The sequence below is a fragment of the Macaca fascicularis genome, chromosome 7 (assembly GCF_037993035.2).
Source record: "Macaca fascicularis isolate 582-1 chromosome 7, T2T-MFA8v1.1".
NCBI classification, from domain to species: Eukaryota; Metazoa; Chordata; class Mammalia; order Primates; family Cercopithecidae; genus Macaca; species Macaca fascicularis.
The window spans coordinates 143,946,248-143,972,063 of record NC_088381.1 but is presented as its reverse complement, the minus strand read 5'-3'; the positions used below and the strand labels follow the sequence as shown (position 1 = coordinate 143,972,063).

General features: G+C 43.2%; 1 protein-coding gene across 7 annotated transcripts in view; it reads right to left on the bottom strand.

The window, feature by feature from the left end:
* The window catches only part of IFT43 (intraflagellar transport 43), a 99,240-nt gene extending 75,952 nt beyond the window's left edge, over positions 1 to 23,288 (bottom strand). For 4 of the 7 annotated variants that reach the window (XR_006699901.3, XR_012416011.1, XM_045397592.3 and 1 more), the window contains exons 1-2: positions 23,179 to 23,288; positions 19,597 to 19,689 (exon numbers count right to left, since the gene is read on the bottom strand). Coding sequence is in view for 3 of the 7 variants with exons in the window: in XM_045397592.3 (XP_045253527.2) it covers positions 19,597 to 19,689; positions 23,179 to 23,274 (189 nt within the window). In the remaining 4 variants the exon portion in view is untranslated. The remainder of the gene's footprint in view (positions 1 to 19,596; positions 19,690 to 23,178) is intronic. The other 3 variants (XR_012416010.1, XR_012416012.1, XM_005561845.4) reach the window with 1 other exon arrangement.
* Positions 23,289 to 25,816: the final 2,528 nt, after the last annotated feature.

The window sequence follows — 25,816 nt, the reverse complement described above, 5'->3', positions numbered from 1 at the left end:
AAGGTGGGGAGAGGGAGGCAGGGGAGGAAAGGAAGAGGGAGCAGGAAGGAGGGGCAGTCCTAGGTTCAAATTCTAGAAATGTCTCTTTCTAGCTGGGCAGCCTTGGGCCCATCATATCTTCACTGAGCCTCCTTTTCCTCATGTGTAAAATGAGAATGATCATGAGTCCCTTGCAGGTCTACCATAGACACTGCAGAAAATCCCTGGCATACAGTAGACTCCTAATAAATAGTGATAATAGAGGCTGTTATATTATTTTCAGAAATAATAACGATAGTAATAAAATGCAGACTTCAGAAGAGAAATCTTCAATGCTTAGGGTTGAGACAATGGGAGTTTTTGGTGGCCAGATGTTATAGGGCCTTTTACTTGGGGGAGGCCTTGCATATATTTCATTCTAGGGATCCAATTATCTATTCGAGCTTCCCTGAAGAGAGAGATATCCTTTAAAGCTGCCCGAATCAAGAAGAGGAAACCACAGTTCTGTAGCTCACTGAGACGTAAATGTGATGCTCAGGACAGCCACGGTGTTGGCAAATGCTCTACTGGTGTCGCACTTCCCAAATAGTCACACATAACCTATAAGAAAAAGAGCCATATCCTACAGCTCAATACAGAGTCATCAAACTGCCCAATTTAAGTGACTCATGGGATAGGGCTGCCAGTAGTTTGCTGAAGAGGCTGATCCAAAGAGAACAGATTTCAGCCCTGAAAGTCATTCTTCAAATTCACCCTGGACTTTCCCACCCTGGATGGCATCTTCTTAATCTCAATTATATCCTTTTGGGTCATCCTAAATCAGCTCTCCCTCCTTCCTCTTCTTGGATCTATATACCTTTCAGACACTTATAAAGACATGCCCCATTTCCCCATACTTTTTGCCATTCAGCCAACATAAACATTCTTTTCAACATTCATCAGAAATCAAAACCTATACATTTCTGTCATTCTCTTAACTCCTTTCCATTTATTAAAATCAACCCAGCATGGGTGTAGCCAGAAATGTGCACAATATTGAAGGTGTAAATTCCCAACACTCTAAGAAGCAACCCCTCCTGGCACATGACTTAGTGACTTTGTACAAGCACAGTCTAAGACTTGCTACCTCAACCAAATCCAGGATGGAATGACTTGGAGCAAGTTGAGAGCAGTAGAAGCATGCTGTAACCTTGATGCTTTAGGAAACCTGATCTCTCACAAGACTCCTCACAGGTGATGATGGAAAAGAAGTGAGGGCAGCTTGAGAGAAGCATTAACCCATGGGTTGGCGGCCCACCTCATGTGAGACCTAGAGAGAAATGCCTGGCTTCATTCCCCACTCTGTGTCACACAGTGGTGAGACCAGGGACACTGCAGGTTTCACGCTGTAGTTTTTAATTTTGCTTTAGTTGTGGGAGCCCAAGGAGAAGACACTATAAGCACAGAGCAAGGTCATGGCTAGCAAATTAGTAAACATTTCACTATACCTACTATATACCATCTGAAAAGTAGCCCCAGGACAGGCGCAATGGCTCACACCTGTAATCCCAAAATTTTGGAAGGTCAAAGCAGGAGGACTGCTTGAGCTCAGGAGTTCAAGACCAGCCTGGGCAACAAAGTGAGACCTGATCTCTACAAAAAATAGAAAAAATTAGCCTGGCATAGTGGCGCATGTCTTTAGCCCCAGCTACTCAGGACACTGATCTAGGAGGATTGCTTGAGCCTAGGAGATAGAGGCTGCAGTGAGCCGTGATCCCACCACTGCACTCCAGCCTAGGCAACAGAGCGAGACTCTGTCTCAAAATAAAACAAAACAAAACAAAACAACAACAACAAAAAAAAAACAGTGTCCCCAGTAATCCTTAAAAATATTTTTTAAATTTCTAGAACTGTTTCCCAAACTTCTGGATTTCATAAACTGTCAATATTTCAAAAAGCAAATTTCTGTTTGTGTGGACTGGCAGTACAGGTTAACAGCTTTTAATTTTGTTAAGAATTTTTTTTAACCATTTCTTCTCTCCATCATTTCATTACAGAATGGACCTTTCTAATCTCCCCAAATTAGAAAGGACACAAACCAGGATAAGAAATGGTCCTTTAGATGGAATAAATTTAGTTTATGAAAAACTTGCTACATTGTTCTTGGATTTCTCCTATGTATGCATAAAAATTTCCTTATGCATACACCAATGTTAAAACATACTACAGTCTCTTTTTCAGCTTATCAGTCCAAGCCCCAGGTTAATTTCTCAGGTTCTTTTCCCACCCTTTCCCAAATGAGCAAGGCTGAAGGCCAGCTCCTCTACCACCCCAGCTGAAAATGGCTTAACAGGAAAGGCAGGACCTAGGAACAGTCACTTAACCCATAAATTTTGCTACTCAGCTTGAGGCTGCACAGAAAGACCCTCCCCACTCCCGCCCTTGAAATAGCACGCTGCCAACCTCTCTAACTCTAGAGGCCTTTTTAGATTAACCTTTCCTAGTGCTCAGCACAGCATCTGCATGGACGAACACTTGTATTCTGGTGACTTATCTCTGGTCTCTGGGCCTCCCTCATACCCATGTTTCTGGTCATTACTTCCAAGTTGCACCTCTAATGTCAGAACACTTTCTGTCTCGATAGCTAATATATTAGAACGTCCCTGTCATTAGTACCAAGGGAAAATGGACAATCTGTCTCTGCAACAACCCCTCTCATTCTTTTCTCACCAATAATATCATCTGAAAAAAAGAAAAAAACAGTGTATGCTGAAACAGTCCAAAAGCAATTAGTACATAATGGGAAAGTAGTATGTATTCAACTAATCTTCACACAGATAATAATTGTAACTTTGGACAAAACGTATAAAACCACTATTAGAAGATACTGGAGAGGAAACAAAAGCAGGCAGACACTGGAGATTTTATCCTTGAAAGAAAAGAACTGGACTGGTAAAAATCCATGCTCAAATAGATTCTCTGAGTGTGAGTGCACTCAGTCTGTACAACAACTGGGTAGCTGGAACTCCAGCAGAAAGCTGCAATTTTATTGGCTTTAAAAACAAAACTTGGAGCTGCTAGAAATAGGGGAAAATCCTGAGAAGGAGGGAGTCCCCAAATATGTACACAAATTTCTCTAAAATTCTTAGTCAATACCTGAATTGTACATGCATGAAGGAGACTCCAAGAAATCCAGTGAAAAGCAAATGCTGAAAGGATAATAAAAAGCTGAGTAGAGATGAAATTTCATTGCAAGGGAGGCAGAGTCTGGAGTTTGAGTTCCACAAAGTTAGACGTGCTTGGTACAAACATTGAGTCTTTCACTGAAATCCCAGAAGGGCCATCTTAGGAGTAAAGACCATGTCCCAGGACTATGGGATTTGCTCTAGAACAAAGGGCAAAACCAAAATAGACCCAACCTAACACAATCCAAAACCAAGTTCCCACAAGTTTAAGGTGATCCACAAATAGTTTAACTGCCTACTAAAACAAAAATAAATACTTTTCAGAGGAAGGTAATTCCAGAGTTACTGTAAATTTTCATCTACAATGTCTTATGTACAAACAAAAATTACTAGACATATGAAGAACCAGGAAAATGTGACCCATACTCAGAAGAAAAAGTAGACAATAAAAACTGACCCCAGATATTAGAATTAACAGACAAGAACTTTAAAGCAGCTATATAAGGAGCTTAAAAGCAGATATATGTTCAAGGACTTATGGGAAAAGATGGCCATAATGAATGAACAGATGGGAAATCTAGGAGAGAAACAGAAGCTATGTAGGAAAAAAACAGACGAGGAAAAATAAATGGAAATTTCTAATTTAAAAGTAAAATATCTAAAATGAAAAAAATCAGTTGGGCTTAACAGCCGTTGGAACAAAACAGTAAAAATCACCAGTGAACTTAAAGACAGACCAATAGAAAATACCCAATCTGAAGAACAAAGGACAAAAGATGGGAAAAAAATTAATAAGGCTTAAGGAACAAAAAACATAGAACAAACTTATGGAACAATATCAAACAGTCTAACATGTATGCAACTAGAGTCCTAGGCACAAAAAAAGAGAAAAAAGGGCAGAACAGATATTTGAAGAAGTAATCGCCTAAGACTTTCCAAATTTGGAGTGACAAGTATCAACTGTGAGATCTGCAAACCTTAGCAAATCCTAAACAGAAAAAATCAAAGAAAATGACACACAGTCACATCATAGTCAAAGTGCTAAAAAGCAAAGATAAAGACAAAATCTTTAAAGCAGGCAGAGGGAGGAGAAAAGACTTACATACGGAACACTCGGGGGGAAAAATGGCCAGAGGACAAAGTTATGGCAATTTTTAAAGTGCTGAAAGGAAAAAAAAACTCTCAATCTGGAATTCTATGTCAATATAAAATATCCTTCAAAATGAGGATTAAATGAAAACATTTTCAGATTTCAGATAAACTAGATAGAGAAGTTGTTCTTGGCGAATCTGTCCTACCAGAAATGCTAAAGGAAGTTCTTCAGGCTAAAGAGAAATGACACCCCCAGATGGAAACTTGGATCCATTGGAAGAAATGAAGAACAACAAAAAAGGCAGAATTTCTCTCAGACAACTGTTTAAAGTAAAATGACAAGCTGGGCTGGGGGTGGTGGCTCACACCTGTAATCCCAGCACTTTGGGAGGCTGAGGCAGGTGGATCACTTGAGGTCAGGAGTTTGAGACCAGCCTGGCCAACATGGTGAAATCCTGTCTCTACTAAAAATGCAAAAATTAGCCGGGTGTGGTGGCGGGCGCCTCTAATTCCTGCTACTTGGGAGGCTGAGGCAGGAGAATCGCTTGAACTGGGAGGCAGAGGTTGCAGTGAGCCAAGATCACACCACGGCACTCCAGCCTGGGCAACAGAGTGAGACTCTGTCTCATAAACAAAACAAAATAAAACAAAACAAAAACCTGACGAACCGTATTACAGAGTTCTTAATATAAATAGTTTAAAAATATATGGTATTAATACCACAAAGCACTGGGGGGACAAGTGGACTTACATGGCTGCAAGGGTCTCATATTTTATATGAAGTGGTATAATTTTTTTTTTTTTTAAACGGAGTCTTGCTCTATATCTCAGGCTAGAGTGCAGTGGCACGATCTTGGCTCACTGCAACCTCTGCCTCCTGGGTCCCTGTTCAAGCAATTCTCCTGCCTCAGCCTCCCGTGTAGCTGGGATTACAGGCACGTGTCACCATGTCCAGCTAATTTTTGTATTTTTAGTAGAGACAGGGTTTCACTATGTTGGCCAGACTGGTCCTGAACTCCTGACCTCATGATCCTCCTGCCTCGGCCTCCCAAAGTGCTGGGATTACAGGAGTGAGCCACCACACCCCACCGTGGTATAATATTAACTCTATGTAACCAGTGATAAGGATGCATATTTTAAATCCTAGAGCAACCACTTAAAAAAAAAAAGTATTAAAAACTATACCTAAAAGCCAATGGAGGAATTAAAATGGAACATAAAAGCAATGGACTAAACACAGAGACATAACTCTCCATTATACTGGGTAAAGGCATGTGACCAGAAATGTTTCAGCCTATCACTAATGACATTTAACATTAGTCAGTACCCTTTTCCTGTAAAGTATCATTATTTAAAAGAATATTTTACTATCATTTTGCTCCTTCTTAGTAATTATTGACGTGTCACATAAGAAGAGGAAATCTAGCCTAGCTAATGATTTCGGTGAAGCTTTCTGATAACAACCTTATGGTTTCTAAGCAGATTAGATATTCTATATTCACAGCACACTCTCTCTATCTCCTTGCCTCTCCTAAATCCTGGCTTCCCCCATGGACTTCATTGCTCTCGCGGCTCTTTCAAGTAGAGTCTGCTCATTCTTTAAAACCCCACAAACCCAAGTCCCAAGACAATACTCTTGTTTCACTCCCCAAAGTTCCTCTAGACCATTACTCTTCCAAATTATTATGAAACACTTCTTTCAAAACTCATACCATTCAGTTATACCACCTCTCTCTTCTTCATTCCTGTCACTAACAATGCCCTGAGCACGCACTGACCAAAAATTTGGGCATTTGGCTCCCTCTCCACAACTATTCTCATTATTCTAAGCAAAGTCAGTGTTCACATGAACAGTTCTAATGTTTAGCCTTGTGGTTCCCAGACCCTTTAAATGCCAATGGCCTTGCTACTTCTTGAAACTCCAGTCATAACTGGAACTGCTCCATTTCTGAAATATCCAGTCCCCTCCTTCCCTCCTTATCTAACAACTTCCTTCTTGGTGTCATTTCTTTCCCTATCAACCGAGTTCATTCCCAAGGTCTATGACATCATGCCACCCCCCCTTATCTTTTTACTGCACTTCCCCTTGCTATGGCTGGAATGTCCCCCCCAAAACTTGGGTTGAAATTTAATTGCCATTGTAACAGTATTCAGATGTGGGATTGATTTTTTTTTTTTTTTTTTTGAGACAGAGTTTCGCCCTTGTTGCCAAAGTGCGCGATCTTGGCTCACTGCAACCTCCACCTCCTGGGTTCAAGTGATTCTCCTGTCTCAGCCTCCTGAGTAACTGGGATTACAGGCCTGCACCACCACACCTGGCTAATTTTGTATTTTTAGTAGAGATGGGGTTTCACCATGTTGGTCAGGCTGGTCTTGAACTCCTGACCTCAGGTGATCCACCTGCCTCAGCCTCCCAAAGTGTTGGGATAAAAGGCGTGAGCCACCATGTCCAGCCAAGATGTGGGATTTTTAAGAGGTAGTTAAGCCATGAAAGCTTCTGCCCTCATGAATGGATTAATGCCATTATCACTAGAGTGGGTCCCTTATAGAAGGACAAGTTCAGTCCCCTTTTGCCTTTCCCTCTCATATGCCCTCTTGCCATTCCACCTTCTGCCATGGGATTACTCAGCAAAAAGGCCCTCACCAGATGCCAGCACATTGATCTGGGACTTCCTGGCTTCCAGAAGTGCGAGAAAATAAATGTCTGTCATTCATAAATTACCCACTCTGTGGCATTCTGTTAGAGCAACATAAAACAGAATAAGACATCCTCTAAAGCCTGCATCAAGCCAACTACTTGCTTCCACTGTGTCAAGATCCAGCCTGCTCAGGGGTGTTGGAGAAACTTGCACAACCATGCGAATTAAGGCTAAACAAATTCATGATCTGCCTTCCCTCAGCAGGGTCCTACCTGGTCTCCCTGCTTCCAGTCTCACCTACCTCAAATCTGTATTGCATGCCCGCAGGGGCCCCTGGGAGTTACAGAGAGTTCTAGATAGCGAGGGGAAGCTAGGTTCCAATCAGGAAGCATTTCTATGTAAGTATTTCTGGTAAATTGCCTAACAAGGTCTCTGAAGAAAGGCCATCTGAATATTGAAGACTCAAGTAACTCAGCTATGACTTCTGTTCCAATTGTAAGTATTTGCTTTTATACCTGATTTTGAATCTATCATTTTGAATTGTTTGTCTTAAAGAAGGCCTCCAAATTGCATAAGCTTCAGGACTCACAAAACCTGGATCCATTCCCATCCAATTGTTGCCAAAGTGTTCTTTCTAAAATGCAAATCCAATCATACCGCTTCTCTACTGAAAATGTGTTTGTACTTGGAGATCATGAAGGGTCTGTGTGTCAAAAAGGTATCAGGGGTTCATGCTATAGGTTCTTCATAGAGACCCTAGAATGTATGCTGATGGCCCCCACATCTGTTATCACTAGTTTCCAACTTTCTCTCTTAAGCTCCATACCAAATTTTCAACTTGGCAGACCTCTTTGAAAATCCTGAAGGCAACTCAAATTCAGCATGTCCCAAATTGAAGTAATTATCCTTTCTTGTTCACCAACTGCTAACACTCTTAAATTCTCAGTCTCAAAAATGTCATTATCCATTCAGTCTTTTCAGCTACATGTGGGCTCAACTCCAGACTCTCCTTCTCTCCCACTTCCAACAGCCAATCTGTTACCATGTCCTATCTGCCCGCCCTCAGACAGGTCTCTTGTCACTGACCTCTCCTCTTTAGGCCCCTCCACCAGGTTTTTGTTATTGTTTCCCAAAGTAAGGCACATATGCCACTGGTGAGATGCCTGGAAAAGGTAAATAGATGAACCTTTTTAAAAATAGCCAATTATGTATGTTATGTACACTAAGAAAAAATATAAATACCACAAATGATCATTTCATTGAAAACTTTTTAAAAAAATAAATGCATTTAAGTATAAAAGGAAAGTTGATTTAAAAAGTTAATAATGTGAGTGGTATGTATTGTAACTGTAAAAATGTAAAACGGTTAAAATGATGGGGAAATGCCAGAAGTTTGGGAATGCTGCCTTGGTTGATGCCTTCATCATCTCTCAGAAGGACTGCTCCAACCGCCTCCCAGCGATCTCCCTGCCAACTAGCTCTCCCACTCTATCCTCCAGTGTAGCTGCCAGATTCATCTTCCTAGAAAACAAAGTTGGTCACGTCATTCTTTGCTTTAAAATCTTTGTGGGCTCCCTACAACGTAGAAAACAAACTCTTATTTCTCCACTTGGAATGCCAGGCCTATGTTCCCAATATATTAAATGGCTTTACCGTGCCCTAAAAGCCCGCGGCCCCTGTGCAATGGCACGCCTTAGAACAGGCTTTGCAGGCCGCCAGAAATGGCTTTTTGCCCTCCTTGCTCATTAGCAAATTCCTACTTGTTCATGTCAACCCACTTCAAGAGCTGCCTCTTTTAGAAAGCCTTCCCTAACTTCCAGGCAGGGTAAGGTGCTCCTTCTGGGTTCTTGATCTCAGATACTACCTCAGAATTATAATTGTTGGTCAGGTATGTGGTTCCCCAACTAGAATACAAAGTTTTCTTGTTAAAATATTTTTGTATTGGAAAGTGTATATTAAATGTAGGATAAATAAGTGAATGAATAAAATTCTACTTATAAATATGTAAATAAAAATATATATAAATGTGCCAGGTGTGATGGCTCATGCCTGTAATCGCAACACTTCGGGAGCCCGAGGTAGGAGGATCACTTAAGGCCAGGAGTTTGAGACCAGCCTGGGCAACACAGTGAGATCGTGTCACTACAAAAAAGTTAATATATACACACATATATATAAATGAATGGGCAAAGCAAAATGGAGTGTGGGGGTCGGAGTTCTTCGTTACCACTGGTTAAGAGGACAAACAAAAAGAGATGCAGGAAAAAGAGAAACAGTGGAGAAAAAACAGAGGAAGCTCAATAAAAGAGAGGAAAAAAATAAAGAGAAAGAGATGTCGGAACCAGGCATGGTGGCTCACACCTATAATCCCAGAGCTTTGGGAGGCCAAGGTGGAAGGACTGCTTGAAGCCAGGAGTTCAGGATCATCCTGAGCAACATAGCATGACCTTGTCTCTACAAAAAATAAAAATAAATTAGCTTGGTGTGGTGGTGCATGCCTATAGTTCCAGCTACTCGGCAGAGTGAAGGGGAGGATTGCTTGAGCCCCTGAGTACATGTCATAGCCTATTCACTGAATTCTTTCAACAAGGATTTACTGAGACCCCACTCAGTGTGTATTGTGCCAGGCGCATGTGGCCTTCTCTCTGCTCCCTGAAATTGCAGGGACCCCTATTGCTAAACCCAATAGAACCTGCTCAGGCCTTCCCTTCCTGGACCCTCTCAGCAGCATCAAACACTGCTGACCCCTCAGTCCTTCATGACACTCTCACTTACCTTGGCTTCTGGACACTACAGGTGCTTGGTTTCTCCTCTCCTCTCTGGTCACCACTCCTCGATTTTTTTTTTTTTTTTTTGAGATGGAGTCTCGCTCTTCGCCCAGGCTGGAGTGCAGTGGTGCGATCTCGGCTCACTGCAAGCTCTGCCTCTTGGGTTCATTCCATTCTCCTGCCTCAGCCTCCCGAGTAGCTGGGACTACAGGCGCCCGCCACCACGCCCGGCTAATTTTTTGTATTTTTAGTAGAGATGGGGTTTCACTGTGTTAACCAGGATGGTCTCGATCTCCTGACCCCGTGATCCACCCGTCTTGGCCTCCCAAAGTGCTGGGATTACAGGCATGAGCCATCACGCCCGGCCCCTCAATTTCTTCTGGTAAGCTGTTTTTTGGCTGTGTGTTTCCTAAACATGAGTGGTTGTCAGCTTCTGTCTGTTCCTCCACTTCCATCAGAAGCCCTCTCCTCTTACTCTAAAACCCTCTCTTAGAGTGTTGGGCTTCCATTTACCACCTCAATGCTAAGGACTTCCAAATCTCCAGCTCCAGCCCACAGCCTAGTATACACAAGTCCCACACATTAAAGCCTCTCGGGCATTTCCTGCAGGTTGAATACATCATCCCCCACTCCTCACACCTGAGGATTCATTTAACCAGCACTTATTAAGGACCTACACAGTGCCAGTCTCCAGGGAGGAGAACAGCCACTTCTGCAGCTTGCAATTGGTCAGGGAGATGAAACTAAATAAGGACACAAACATATGATTACAAACTGTGATTGAAGTGATAAGGAAAATGTGAAAAAAGAAACGAGAGCATATAATAAAGGCACTTCACTTAAAGAATAATATTTTTTGAAGGAGTGATACTCAAGTCAAAGGATAAGGAGAGTAGTCAGCCCAACAAACACTAGGGGTAGATATTCTAGGGAATGATTCTTTCTATTCTAGTCTATGAAACTCTACTATTTCAGGGAAGTATTCTAGGGGACTAGACATTATAAGAAGTAGGGAACTAAAGAGGCATGGTAAGGAGCCCAGCACAACTACAACAGCTGACAGGTGTGAAATGAGGCTGGCCATGCAGAGAAGACCCAGATCACACAGGGCTAAGTTAAGAATTTGAGTTTGTTTGTTTGTTTGTTTTTTATCTTAAGTGCAATGGGTATCCATTAAAGGGTTTGACTGTGAAATGACTGATACACATTTTTACAAGACCACTCTAGCTAAATTGCAGGACAGTGGCAATATAAGAGGAGGCACTAGTCATGAGGCAACTATTGAAGCCCGGGGGGATGATAGTGGCTCAAATCATTTATCTAATTCCCTCCTAACCCCCGCCCCCAAACAAACACTTTTATTTTCTAACAGAATTCTGTTTACAGCCATAGATCGTGACAAGTCTCTGCTCTGGGCACTTTGCCTAAATAGAAGTCAGTTCTCATTACAACAAAGGTATCATTCCCATGAAAAGTTTCACATACCAAAAAAAGATTTCTGAACACAGCCAGTGGTCTATTTACTCCAAAAAGGAGTCAAACCAAATTCCAACGTTACCATAGAATCTGAAATCCTCGAGCACACCTCGGAGATTTTTCTTGACCAGCAAACACAAAAACATAGAGAAAGGTATAGTGGCTGCACTGAAGATGCAGCAATAAAAGACAAGGCTAAAAATACTGAAAGCTTGTTTAGCTCTCATAACATTACCAATTATTTCAGTGTCATACTAGAAATGTTGACCTCATATGGGTCATTTGTGAAAAGGCAAAGGGGCTGGTTTACAAACACTTAGTCCATTTATCAAGGAAGGCAAAAGGGGCTGGTTTCAAATACAAAGTCACTTATGACCACCCCTCTATCACCTGTATGGTCAACTGCTCCACCAACAAATCCACCACGCCATGCTCTCTCTCGTCTCCAGAACTCGGCTCGTGCTCTTCCCTCTACCTGGAATATTCTTCCCCCCCTTCTCTTGGCTAATTTCTACTCATCCTTCAAGTCTCAGCTCAAACATGGTTTCTTCCTGGATCACCTTTTTGGATATCCCTGAGAATAAAATGGGCTCAACGTGTGTACTCTCATATCTTCTGTAATCACCTCCACCTGACACTTCTCTACAAGCCCCTAGGTCAAAGTTCTAGAAGACAGGGAGCATGTCTGGTTAATCATTGTATTCCAAGTTCAAAGCACAATACCTGGCACACAGAAAGCTCCAATCAAGTTACATAAATGAATGAATATTTCCTTTTTTCCAAGGTAACTGAGGTCACCAAGGTCACTCCTGCCCTCTTCATTTTCTACTCATCTGCCCCCAGAACAACAAAATGATAGAAGTCGGCAATTAAGGATCATTCTTTGAAAAGACTGTCAACCTCCAGACAGACAGTTGGATTTTGTTGATGGAAAGGTGTTAGCAAACAACTGGCCAACAGCACAGGCAGAAATGCTACTACAAGGGACAAATAAAATGGGTCTCTAGTGGCACAAAGAATTCTTACCAAAAGGATTCCTCACCCAAATGTTTCTTTGCCATAAGGGCCAGTTGTTAGTCTATGAAATATGAATATCTCTGTATCTTGGACAGAACTGATATTTAGGATAAATTGATAATACATTCTAATTCTCATGTGATACAGATAAGGACAATAAAAGTTAGCAGGTGTTGGGCACTGCTTTAAGAGCTTTATATATTTTATTTAACCCTCCAGCAACCCAATGAGATAGATACTACTATCATCTCCATTCAACAGATGAGGAAATTGGCTTAGAGTGGTTAAGTAACACACCTGGGATATACACCTAGTAACTGGCAGAGCTGGGATTAAAGACAAAACGATCATCTTTTCTACTTCTCAGATTACATAGAAAATGACAACAAGAGAGGACTTACGGTGCACTGGGCTAAGCTCTTGACACATATTTCTCACCTAACCCTCCCCATAGGTGAGTAGGAAAATCTTAAAGTGCTCTTTGACCACCAACTTGCACTCTGGGTCTCACAGAAGCCAGCAAGAAGGCATGTTTTCCTGGGGCACTTGAAGAGCCTTTGACAAAGCCAGAGCCAGTGCTGGCGGAGAACCTCAAGATGCTGATTTCCAATTGCAGGCTCTACCCTGAGATGACATTCCCTCCCACACAGCGGCCGGCCCCAGAGATGGGCCAGCGATGCACATCTGCACACCCCAAGGGAGAGTTCAAAACCAAAGCACGCCAAGCATGACATAAATATGAAGTGTGGAAAACACATTCCTTATGAACAACTCCATATCAAATTCCCTGCATCCCTCTTCGGCAACGTTATCAGAAGCATCATTCAGTCCAGCCGATTGGAAAGCGGCTACGAAAAATGCTGGAAAATGTGACCAATCAGGAGAGTTATTTTTGTGAGAAAGAAGAAAAATGTCACCAAAAAGGGTCAGCAGATAACCCTATTGGGCTGAAAATAACTGCCTGGCTGGCAGACCAGTAAGGGGACAGGCGGAGGGCGAGAGACGTAATGCAAAGTGCCAAGGGAGCTCCAGCCGAGTGAGGCTGCTGGGGGATGAGGAAATTGGCCTAATTTGGGAACATGAGCCCAGCAGCATTTCTCAGATTCCTAAGAGGGAATCTGGCTAACTTTCAGTTCTGCGTCCTCGGAGGAACACCAAGGGGATGGGGGGAGAGAAAGGGAACAGCTGTGACTCCAACACTTCTCTAGACCACTGAACGAATAAGGGTGATCAAGTGAGAACTTACTCCCATTCCAAAAGACCCCAAGGGAATGACCCTGAGTCTCTCTGCCCTCTCCAAAACCCTCTTCTGTACTTAGAGGTCTTTCTTCTTCCCATCTAGCAGGTAGGAGAGGTTAGGCACTTGAGTCAGAAAGACTCAACTAGAGTCACCGATTAGCTGAATGCTTCTGACAAGTTACCCAGACTCTCAAAATCTCCATGTCCTCACATGTACAATATGATGATAAGAGTACCTACTTCAAGAGCTACCATAAGGCTCAACTAGGACACTGCATGTAATGAACAGATAGCTAGCAACTGTTCCAGTGTAAGCTATGACGATGATTATTAAAAGGACAATCTGCAAAATAAAAGCTAAGCCAAAAAGAGATCTAGATCCCAGCAAGAAATGCTCATCCAAAAGATGAGCTAGCCCTGGAGAGGTTTTGCCAAAGATTACTTCTGCCCAAACTCGGTAGAATGTAACTTTTTGGCAGAAAGCGTCTGGGTCTGTCCTTGAAAGAGTTCTGTGAGGGCACAATCGTTTGTATCAATAGAAGGCCAAGGCTCAGGCAGAGAAATCTGGTTTAACTCTCAGACCTGTCCTCCCCAGAGAAAGTTATACATCACAGACATGTAGACACTCATCATAGAACTATCTTCCAGCAAAATCCTCAATACCTACAATTCCAACCGGAACTGCTAGCTGAACCATGCTTCTAGTGATCCCAGCCTGATTTGCAACAGGTGCACCCCACCTCCACCCAAAAAATGTACAGTCATAAGCTTTCTTAGTACTTACCATTTCTTCTTGGGTTTCTGTGTGCCAGATACCGTGCTAAGTACTTTACATGTGTTACCTAATTTGATCTTCACAACAACCCTAAAAAAGTAGACACAACTCCAATCTACTCCAAACTAGAAAAATTACACAAAGAGTTCATCTTTCCGGTAAATTTTAAAATTAGACAGTTAAGTGATTTGAAATGTATCAAATGACCAAGCAAATAAAAAGACTTTTCCTCTTCTCTCAGAGCAGGAAGAAGAGTTTAATTACCTGGACAGAACCACAGGCATCCTACTGGCACCGAGTCCTAAGTGGTTATGGAGACAACCAGAAGGAAAAGATCAAGAAGAGAGTTCACACAGTCCACTCAATCAGATATCCTGGAACTTAGGGCATACGATTTTTTCACTCAACTTCAAATTAAAAACTGGAGATGAATGTAGATTTTTTTAAGCCAAAATAATTCTTTCTTTTCATACCCAGGACTACAAAAAAAAGAGGCCTTTCTATAATTTCTATTTGTTTTAAATTGACATGTCATTTCTGAACTGCCTACTCAAGAGCCATTCTCCTCACCTCCCTCACCAAGAAACCCCGATGCTATGTATGGTAATGTGCCCATGAAAAACTCCTCTGAAACTGAGAGTGTGGCTGTAAGATCCAGTTCTGACCAATGAAATGCAACTAGAGGTCTCCTTAGTGAGGTTTCTGGCTACTGTTTTCCTGATAAGAAGGGGTACACCCTTCTTACTGGCATGCACCTTGAACTCTTCAACGATTCCCTCTCTTCCCACCTAGAATGCATATCTGATTCCAGGAGAATGACCAGCCATCTTGCAACCATGAGAACAAAAGTCACAAGCTCCAGATAGCACAGCAGGAAGCTGGAAGGAGCTAGAGTAATGCAGGACATGCTCCAGTGACTGCACCCACTCTGCTCTGCCCTCCACTGGACTCTTTGCTACGTGAAAGAAAAATTGCTCCTGTTTAAGTACTGGAGTTGTTTCTGTTGTAGGCAGCCAAATTCAACACTGATTGATAGAGGAGGCCATTGAAAAATCAATCCATCCTAAAAGACAGGAGTTTTAACTTCAAATGGAAATGGGAGCCAGGTAGATCTAATGTGAGTAAATCTGACTAGGTGTATCAACATACTAAGCAGTGAACTGGAGAGGGATGGATGCATGTCAGCTCTCAGCAGCTGCAGCTCCAGCCAATTGCCACCATGTGGGAATGTCAACCCGGCATTCTCACTGTGCCAAGGCTTCTGATTTTAAAGAGAAGCCCCAAATCTGAATTTCCATATTACATTTCCTAATTGATAAATGCGAAACAAATATTAAAATTCTTAACCCTGTATGGATCAAATAAAACATGACTACAGACCAAATTCAGCCTGAAGGCCACCAGCTTTCAACCTCAGTAGAGAAGGTGGAATAAAAAGAATGCCCAAGTTCTAGAGAAATAATAAAGGCTGGCAACATATTAAGCATTTGTGTGTCAGACTGAGTTAAGGGTTTTATCACTTTTTCTTTCCAGCCATCCTATGAAGTATGGAATATTATTATCCCTGTTTCACCAACAGGAAAATGAGGCTTACCAAGATTAACTCAGTATCATAGAAGCTAATGTATGACAGGGCCAGGATTTCGGCCCAGGCTAGTATGACTCCTAGGCCTGTGCTTTTACATAAGAAATGCCTACTGCAACTAGAAAGCAAAAAAACTTTTCTCCAGGCTCGGCGTAGTGGCTCACACCTGTAATCCCCGCACATTGGGAGGCCAAGGTGGGAGGATCGATTGAGGCCAGGAGTTTGAGATCAGCCTGGGCAACATAACAACTTTGTCTCTACAAAAAAAATTAGCCAGGCTTGGTGGTGCATGCCTGTGGTCCCAGCTACTCAGGAGACTGTGACTGGAGGATCGCTTGAGCCCGGGAGTTCAAGGGTGCAGTGAGCCATGATCATGCCACTGCATTCCAGCCTGGGAGACAGAGCAAGACCCTGCCTCAAAAAAAAAAAAAAAAAAAAAAAAAAAAAAACCCTCTGCTCTGGATAACTACTAGCCAAACTATGGATAATTGAGTAGTAGCCTGTGAACAGACTTCCAATCAGTTCTAAGAGACTCTGGCTGACATGTTCTTTCTTCGCTGCCCTTTAATAAAAGCAGCAAAGCGCTGTCCCAATACATCTTTATTCACTAATTTATTGAATGAATGCTTGCACAGTGCTTTTCAGTTTATTAAAAAGCTTCTCAATGCGTATCTCACTTGCCCCCATATCAACCTGGTGGTACTACTATCACTATCTGACTGATAATGAAATGGAGAATTAGAGAGATTAATGGACTTACTCACAATCCAGGCAATTAGCACCCACTCCTCTGGTGCGAAGCCCTGTGTTCTTTCTGCTTCCTTCACCAGAGCTCCCAACTCCACTACCTCACTTTAAAATAACCATGTGTTTGAACTAATTTCCACTTAAGTCTAAAGTAACTCCAGCATGTCTGACAACTCCCAGGTACCATATTTACGTTTGCATGGATATCTTCATCCTAGAATATAGTCAGCAAGAGGACAAAAATAAATATATCAAGTAATAGAATTGGAATGTAAATGGGCATACACACAAGTCTTGGGATCTAACTTTAGAAAGAAACAGCCAAAAAGTCCCACACAGCACACTGAGCATCTGGCCCCGTGGGAGGCTGCCCACACTGTTTAAACCTCAATTAGCCCAAGGAGAAAGAGATCCTGGAATCCTAACTGGCATCTTGCTTTCAGAGGCAACAGTTGGGTGAAGAGCAGAATGACTTTTCATCATGTTCTCCCAGAAAAATGTTAATGCACAGAGTTTAAAAAAAAGGGTAAACCTCGAAATAAGTAGGTATTACTGAATGGCTGAAACCCTGAAAGGGTTCATCACACTCTGTGACTACAGAGTTATATTCTCACACCAATGATTCTCACCTGGGAGCCAAGGGGAAGTGAATGGTAGGCAAGCAGGGCCCACTGACCCCAGCCCAGGAGCTGATTTGGTATGGGGGTCATATAAGGCTTCAAGGCCTAATCAGGTCATCACAGGCTCATTCACCTAACTACCATAGGTGGCTATAACCTCCTTCACAATTAAGTAGACTTTAAAATATATGTGTGTATATATATACACACACACTCTTAATATTTTTATATATATATATCTAAATATATATATACTCTTGTTGTTCATTGTATATTTATATATACATCACTATTGTTGCCCAGGCTGGAGTGCAATGGCAAGATCTCAACTCACTGCAACCTCCGCCTCCTGGGTTCAAGCAATTTTTCTGCCTCAGCGCCCCATGTAGCTGGGGCTACAGGCACATGCCACCCATACCCAGCTAATTTTTAAATTTTTTGCAAAGACAAGGTCTCACTATGTTGCCCAGGCTGGTCTTGAACTCCTAGGTTCAAACAATCCTCCTGCCTTGGCTTCCTAAAGTGCTGGGGTTACAAGCATCAGCCACTGTGCCTGACCTTAAGTAGACTTTTAATTAGTCTTCCTGGTTGCCAATGATCACGAGAATGTAAATTCCATTATGGCAAGAGATCTTGTCTCTTTTGTTCACTGAAATATGCCAACCCTGCAAAATGGTGCCTGGCACTTACTGTGTGCTTCAATAAATAGTTGTTGAGTAAATAAATGAATGATCTGGTGTTGGAATGAATCCTCCTGGACCCATGTGGAACAGTGTAAAATGCCAGAGGCCAAGAACTAGCTTCCATCAGCTCAGTCATTTGCTTCCTCATTTTCTCTTTAAAGGCACAGACCACTGCAGTTCAAGCTCCCTGAGATCCAGGGTTGGGTCTGGTATATCTTCTTTCACCAAATTCCTACTTTATATCACCTCTCCTAACTGTGCCTCCAATGCTGCACTATCCGCACCTCCCAAGCCCCCCGCCCCAGGCCCCATAACACTTCTACTCAGTTTCTAATGTGTAAGTACATCACACACTATTTACCTGACTCCACCTCATCCTGCGCAATAACAATTGCATGCCTGTTCTGCCAGGCACTGTGACAGATAATAGGGTATGAGGATAAGACACAACCTCTGCCTTCCAGATGCTCATATCTTATGAGAGAACCAGACTTGTAAACAATTAGAATACAATGTAATAAGTATCATAACAGAGGTGCCATGCCCACAGTTACACACTGACAATCCTTGGACCAAATCCAGCCCATATGGTGATTTAATATCCAGTACCTATGGTGATTAGGTTTTCTTAATCAGTTGCTAACCTCTAAAAATTTGTTGCTTTCACATAAAATTTAGACTGCCAGCATCTCTCAAAGAATCACATCTGTCAATATTGGGCCTATATTCTCTACAGCATCAACCAGCTTTGGCTAAGTAGTGGCTGTCCCTTTAGAGGGAGCATGTGGCCTCCAGTTCCCAGTCCTGCTGCCCTAACCTGCTCCCCTAGTGTCTTCCAGGCAATGAGGCCAAGGGGTGAGCTGCTAGTTTTTCTAGGCCAGCACAGATGTTATCTTAAAGTAATGATTCTCCATACCCACACTTCTAAAGAGAGAAAATGAAAGATAAATGGACATGGCCACATGGAGAGCTTAAGAAAGTGGTGGAGAATGCATTTCCTATGAAAATAAAGAATATTCCTACCTATGTGATATGTAAGTGAAGTGTGTCCATGTCAGGTATCCGGCTCATTTGCTCACGCACCTGCCTGACCCATTAGGCTTCTCAGCATGGGTTCCTTCATCTGTGGCAAACCTACTATGGGCCAGCAAGCTAGAAGCTAGGTTTCCTGCTGTCTGGGAACTCACTGTCCAGTGAGGAAGACAGACATGTAAAAAGACAATTCACATATAATGGGGGAAGGTAAAAAGGGGCTCTGAGTATGCTGCCAAAAGTAGTGCCCTGGCAGTATAAAGTATTGCTCATCAGAATTACCCACCCTCCACAAAGAAACTGGATCATTTCCCATAATTCCAGGCTACTCAGAAAAGTTTCCAGGAAAGTAAGGCCAGTAAATGATCTGCTTCCTGCCGGAAGACTGTAGAAAGTGCAGGTCACCACCGAGAGCAAATGTCTAATTGTGTAATCCATCCTTACGTCACCAGTCTGCCTCAATGGCATTTATTCAGCAGAAATAAAAACCTGGAATCCTACTGGATTTTGAAACTTCCCAGTCCCTTGCTTCAGCTAACATAAAAAGTTCTACATTAAGAATATAAGGAAATGCACAGAAACTAGTCTGGCATCAAGGAAAAAAAGTTCTTCTTTCATTTCCTGCTACAAGACAAACGCCAAGGAAGGGAATTCCCAAATCAAGATAGGAGAAAGGGGTGGCATTCAAGAGAAGAAATATGGAATACCAAATCCTTGGTCATTAAGGAATCACTAACTCTTAAACAGCTTTTCTTCAGATTTTTTTTTTTTAGCACCCACCTCTCCAGTCAGAGTCAAAGAGGAATTCTTGCCATTGAGGTGATTCTCGGCCTGCGCTGACTCCCGTTGAGCTCGGCGACCCACCTTGGCCCTCTGTAAGGAGAGACAGAAGGCACTGCTGACCCAAATGTCATTTCGGCCACTACAGAGATGACAATCCAGCCGGGCGCGGTGGCTCACGCCTGTAATCCCAGCACTTTGGGAGGCCGAAGCGGGCGGATCACAAGGTCAGGAGATCGAGACCAGCCTGGTTAACACGGTGAAACCTCGTGTCTACTAAAAACACAAAAGATTAGCCTGACATTGTGGCATGCGCCTGTAGTCCCAGCTACTCGGGAAGCTGAGGCAGGAGAATCGCTTGAACCTGGGAGGTGGAGGTTGCAGTGAGTCAAAACTGTGCCACTGAACTCCAGCCTGGGTGACAGAGCTAGACTCTATCTCAAAAAAACAAACAAACAAACAAACAAAGAGACAATCCTGGGAAGGTAAGCAAGGACTGGATTTATGATGATGTATTGGAGAATGGGATTTGAGTTACCTGGGCATGTTTTTGCCCAGGTAAACCCCTAAACCCCTTAAAACAAGCACCTTAGGTCAGTTCTATTTGATAGGAAAATAGGAAACTTAGGGTTAATTTCTCACTCTGTTGCCCAGGCTGGAGTGCTCACTGCAGTCTCCACCTCCCAGGCTCAAGTGATCCTCCTACCTTGCCCTCCTGAGTAGCTGGGGCCACAGGTATACACCACCACATCTGGATACTTTATTTTACTTTATTTTTTGTAGAGATGGGGTCTCCCTGTGTCGCCCAGGCTGGAGTGCTCACTGCAGTCTCCACCTCCCAGGCTCAAGTGATCCTCCTACCTTGCCCTCCTGAGTAGCTGGGACCACAGGTATACACCACCACATCTGGATACTTTATTTTACTTTATTTTTTGTAGAGATGGGGTCTCCCTGTGTCGCCCAGGCTGGAGTGCTCACTGCAGTCTCCACCTCCCAGGCTCAAGTGATCCTCCTACCTTGCCCTCCTGAGTAGCTGGGACCACAGGTATACACCACCACATCTGGATACTTTATTTTACTTTATTTTTTGTAGAGATGGGGTCTCCCTGTGTCGCCCAGGCTGGAGTGCTCACTGCAGTCTCCACCTCCCAGGCTCAAGTGATCCTCCTACCTTGCCCTCCTGAGTAGCTGGGACCACAGGTATACACCACCACATCTGGATACTTTATTTTACTTTATTTTTTGTAGAGATTCGGTCTCCCTGTGTCGCCCAGGCTGGATAAGGTTTTCTTTTAACAGCTATAGAGATGGCAAAAGAAAATTCTATTTTCTACCCAAAGAAATGCAGTTACAAATTCCTCTAGGATGGGCAGAGACCTCATGCCACAGGTCAGAGAAGAAGGTGGTAAAGGCTCCCATGTTCCTACGCAGGATTTCAGGAAGGCTTAATTTCAAATCTGCAGCTTGTCATGAAAATCATTATCAAACAGGCTTTTGGAAAGAATTCCTAAATTCCATGGCAACTGGAAAACAGTTAGCATTTGCTCTGATATATACAGTAACTGGGTTTGCCTTTACAGACATTAAAGGAAATCTAGTACAAGAATTTTGAGACATTATCTTTGGAAACCAGAGCACTTCAATATTCCTGGCCATCAGATGAACCATTTGCAGGTGTTTCCCAAGGCCCTCCAGTGGAGACTCTGTGCCTCCAAGGCTTCCCAGCACATAAACAAAACTATTTAGTCAGACTCTTGGGTGCTGACATATTTATACTTTTGCTTTACTTTGTTTAAAAAATACAGCATTAATATAAGCACTTTTAGATCTCATTTAGTGTGGCTTCCTTTGATTCTCACAATAATGGACAGGAACTGAGACCGATGTCATTTTACAAAGGAGGAAACTGAGGCCTAGGAAGGTGATGAAGTGACTGACATAAACCTAGGAGCAAAGCCTTCTGATTTCAGATCCTGGGTTTCCTGGGTGCTTTCCACTATATCCTGCTGAAACTTGTTTTAAGATGTTCTAAGGACTGACTGCACCACTAAATTGACAGGGGTTACAGGAGAGCTCGTAAAAACTCTTGGGCAGTGTTGACACTTCAAATTGTAGTGTCATTTAGGTTTCAAGGATGATGGAAACAATCGTTCTGAAAATAAGCAGCTTATAGTCTTCTCAAGGCAGACAATTCCATCCCTTCACCATGGTTGCCCTTTTCCATTTTTCATAGCATTGAGTATCTGAATACAGCATCCTGCATATAGTGGTTGTGCTAAAACAAAAATTCAATGATCTTGTCTCTAAATGCTGATCACAGGTGGTTTCTCTAATAATTTTTAAGTATTTCAAGGTTTTAAACTCTTTGAAGACCCTGTATAGATAGATGCACAGGGTAGAAAAACTTCTTTACTGCCTGATTTTTGTGTATGTTAAATGTAGTCTATTTATTGGCCATCTTCACCCACTGCAACATAATCACATGAGGGCAGGAACTTTCCTTTATTCATTGCTGTATCTCCAACACCTAGGACACTGCCTGATACACAGTAGGGGCTCAATAAATATTTGTTGAATGAATGAATAACTACATTCACATCCCCAGGTACTAAAAAACATTCACGTATCAGCAAGGCCTGGTGACCTTCAAAACACTTAGAGATCTCACAGCAGAAACTAAAGACTTGCCCTGGGGCCCGATCTTTTAGTAAGTGCGATCCTAAGCAATTTTAATGATAAAAAGGCCTGATGGGGGTTACAAAGAAGGAAGATAAACACTGAACTTGGGTCTTGAATCAAGCTGCATTATTTACTGACTATAACGCTGGGCAAACCACAGCCTCAGAGGCAGCAGTAGCTAACCTCTTCTGACTTCTTCTGTGATAACATATGCCAAGCACTGAGTTACACGCTTCCCATGTATTGTTCCACTTCCTTTTCACTGCAACACCTCCATTCTAGGCATAAGAAAACCAAGGCTCGGAAAGGTTAAATCGTTTTTTAGGTGTTTTTTGAACCCAGGCAACAGCTCTATGCTCCATGTGGCCTCAGTGCCTGAGCACCTAATCACTCCCTCACGTTACAAATCGGTTACAAATCTTGGTTTCCTTAACTACTGAGGTAACTGAGGTAATTCCCACCTCCCCGCGGGAATTACGGGGAAGAAAGGCCGTCCCTGCCTGCCTCCCTTCCATGCATAAAACAGTGAGGCTTTTGCAGGAACTTCTGGAATGAGGTGTCCCAAAGGAAAATCTCTAGGATGGGAGAGAGTGCGACCCCGGCCGGGGGCCCCCCATCACCCTGTGATCGATCTGTTCTGGGGAAGTTCGCACTCGGGGCTCTAAAAAACGGAGAAAGGCTCGGAAATTTCCCACGGCCCTAGAGGCCGGCGGGGACAGGGTGTTTTCCACTTTTTGAGGATTTTAAAGAAAGCAAACCCCAGGCCAGCAGCGGCGGAGCCCACAGTGGCCCGGGGGCGGGGCGGTAAGCTGCCTCCTCCTGGGCCTCGCCAGGCGCGGCTCGAGGCCTGCCGCCCTGAGTCGCCTCAGAGAAGTTGGGGCCGGCGGGGTCGCTCCTCCCCACCCGCCAAATCCTGGCCCACAAGGCCCCCGCATTGGTCCTCACGGAGGTAGCCAAGCTGTAGCGCAGCTCCTCGTCCAAGTCCAGCAAATCCTCCATCTCCGCGGCCGCCTGACGTCACTTCCTGGAAACCGACTGGTCCAGCCGCGTCCCTGCTAACAGCCCCGCCCCTCCATCCCAATTTTTAAAGGGTCCGCAGCATCGTTCCTGGATTCTGTGTGCCATCCTCCAAACTACCGAATCTTTCTTAAACCTGCCTTGCTTCACATCCGGAAGCAACCTCCGGTTATTAAAACTCACCAAAGCTGCTCCTGCGAGACGGTAAAATAATTTGGTCTTTAGGAACTGTCTGCATTTGTAGCTCTGTTTAAATACATCAATATATTAAGTGCAAAGCACTACTACTGCTAATAATAATTATACTGATGCCTCCCACTTGTATAGCTCTTTGCAATGTACAGAAGGCCGTCACAGTTATTGGCTTAACGTGAGGGGCATAACAACCTTGTGTGGGAAGCAAGGTAAGTGGTATTGTTTCCATTTGACAGATGAGAAAACAGGCTTACAGGGAGTCAGGTGTAATCAATGGTTTACCATGAATTAAGGAAAGTGCAATATACATAATCTCTGCCTTCAAGAGGTTTACAGAGAGGCCAAATCAACACATCAAATAGCTGAGTAGTAATAACTTTCCAAAGTACAAACATTCAATATCTCATTAAATCCCAACAATCCCACAAAGTAAGTAGCAGTAGTATCTCTAACACAACAATAAAGGACACTGAGGTACAAAGAAGGGGCTTGAGGAAAATCACCTAAGTGCCAAGCAGCAGAGCCAGATGTCCTCCTGACACCAGACATTACTGGAGTATTTATCTCCAGCACATACTACTGGGTGCCAGCCATTCTCCTAGGCTGGCAGAGGGAGAGGTACCACAAATTCCCAGCCTAATGGGGCAGTTAAGTTGCGTCTTCATTGACTCTTCATATGAGATCTCCAAGTCAATACCACTGGCCAGGTCCCTGGCACTGGTTGGCTGAGATCCACAGGAGATGGGCTGATGGCCCTGAAAGCAAACAACATTCCCAGTATTATGTTGAGGGGAACGTCTGGATGGCTACAGTTTAAAAGTAAGGATTTGGAAGTGGCAGTAGCACCCCTAAAACCAGATGCAAGTATTTCTTAAATACCCAGTAAATTACTCAGTTCAATCACACGTTACTGGATAGGACTGCGCGTTAGCATGCCTGTGACAGCAGGAGCACTGGCCTGGATGTCAGAAGAGCTGTGTTCTCATCTTAGCTCTGCTGATGACTACCTGTGTAGCCAGAGCAGAGCCCTTTTCGGATATCAGTTTCCTCCCTTGTAATTACTTTAGAGATTATCTCTAAGATCCTTTGTTAACTTGCTTCTCAGTGAGAATACTTTGTTAGCTTTTAATCTGAAGAAACATTCATTGCCAAAAATCCAAGATAGGTGAAATATAGGCTCCAATGAATCCCTTGTTCCCTTCTTCTTTGGCACCAGGTGAGGAAGAAGGGATTAATCTTTAGATTTTTCCATTTCTTATAAGCTCACAGCATACCACCATCACCTTATAGTCAGTTTCCAGACCTTCACCCCCACTTCTTCCCCAATTTGCTGAAAACAGAAGGCAAATGGTCCTCACTCGGGGCAGAGAGGTACCCTGCTGTAGTGGCTTCCAGACCTTGCTGAGCACCTGAATCACGTGTGAGGTTTGTAAAGAAACAGAGATGCCAGGGCCCCATCTCTGGAGACTCTGATTTGGTAGAGGTGGAGTCCAAAAAAGTATAACTGTAATAATTTTCCTTTCTATCTTGCAACTGTCTGCTCAAAGGCCTTTCCTTATCACCCTATTTTAAACTGCAACATCCCCCAACCTAGGCACTCCCCATCCTCCTTCTCTGCTTGATTTTCTGCCATACCACGTTTGTTTGTTTGTTTATTTGTTTGTTTGAGACACGGTCTTGCTCTGTCGCCCAGGCTGGAGTGCAGTGGTGCAATCTTGGCCTCCTGCAAACTCTGCTTCCCTGGCTCAAGTGATTCTCCTGCCTCAGCCTCCCAAGTAGATGCCTGCGCCAACATGCAGGGCTAATTTTTCTATTTTTTGTAGAGACTGGGTTTCGCAGTGTTGCTGGGGCTGGTCTCGAATTCCTGAGCTCAAGCAGTCCTCCCGCATGGGCCTCCCCAAATGCTGGGATTATAGGCGTGAGCCACTGCACCTGGCCCAGCACTTTTTACCTTACTACATCATTTACATATTTATTTAGTTTATTGCCTCCTCCACTGCCCCACCCCTGCCTCTAAAATAAAATTTCCATGAGGGCAAGAGTTTTGTTTTGTTCACTGATATTATTCACGGAGACTAGAACAGTGCCTGGTGTATAGTAAACATTAAACTTTTTGTCAAATTTCAGAGGCAGTATAGCATAGTAATTAAGTCCACAGACTCTGGCAATGTCTTGGGTCCAAACCTCAACAGCTGACACCTAATAACTATGTGACCTTGGGCAAGTTACTTTGGAAGTTTCTACCCCTAGGTTTCCTCATTGGTTATGCAAATGAAAATAATGCCTACCCAAACTAGATAGCCTGTGTAAAACATCGCCTCCAGCACTC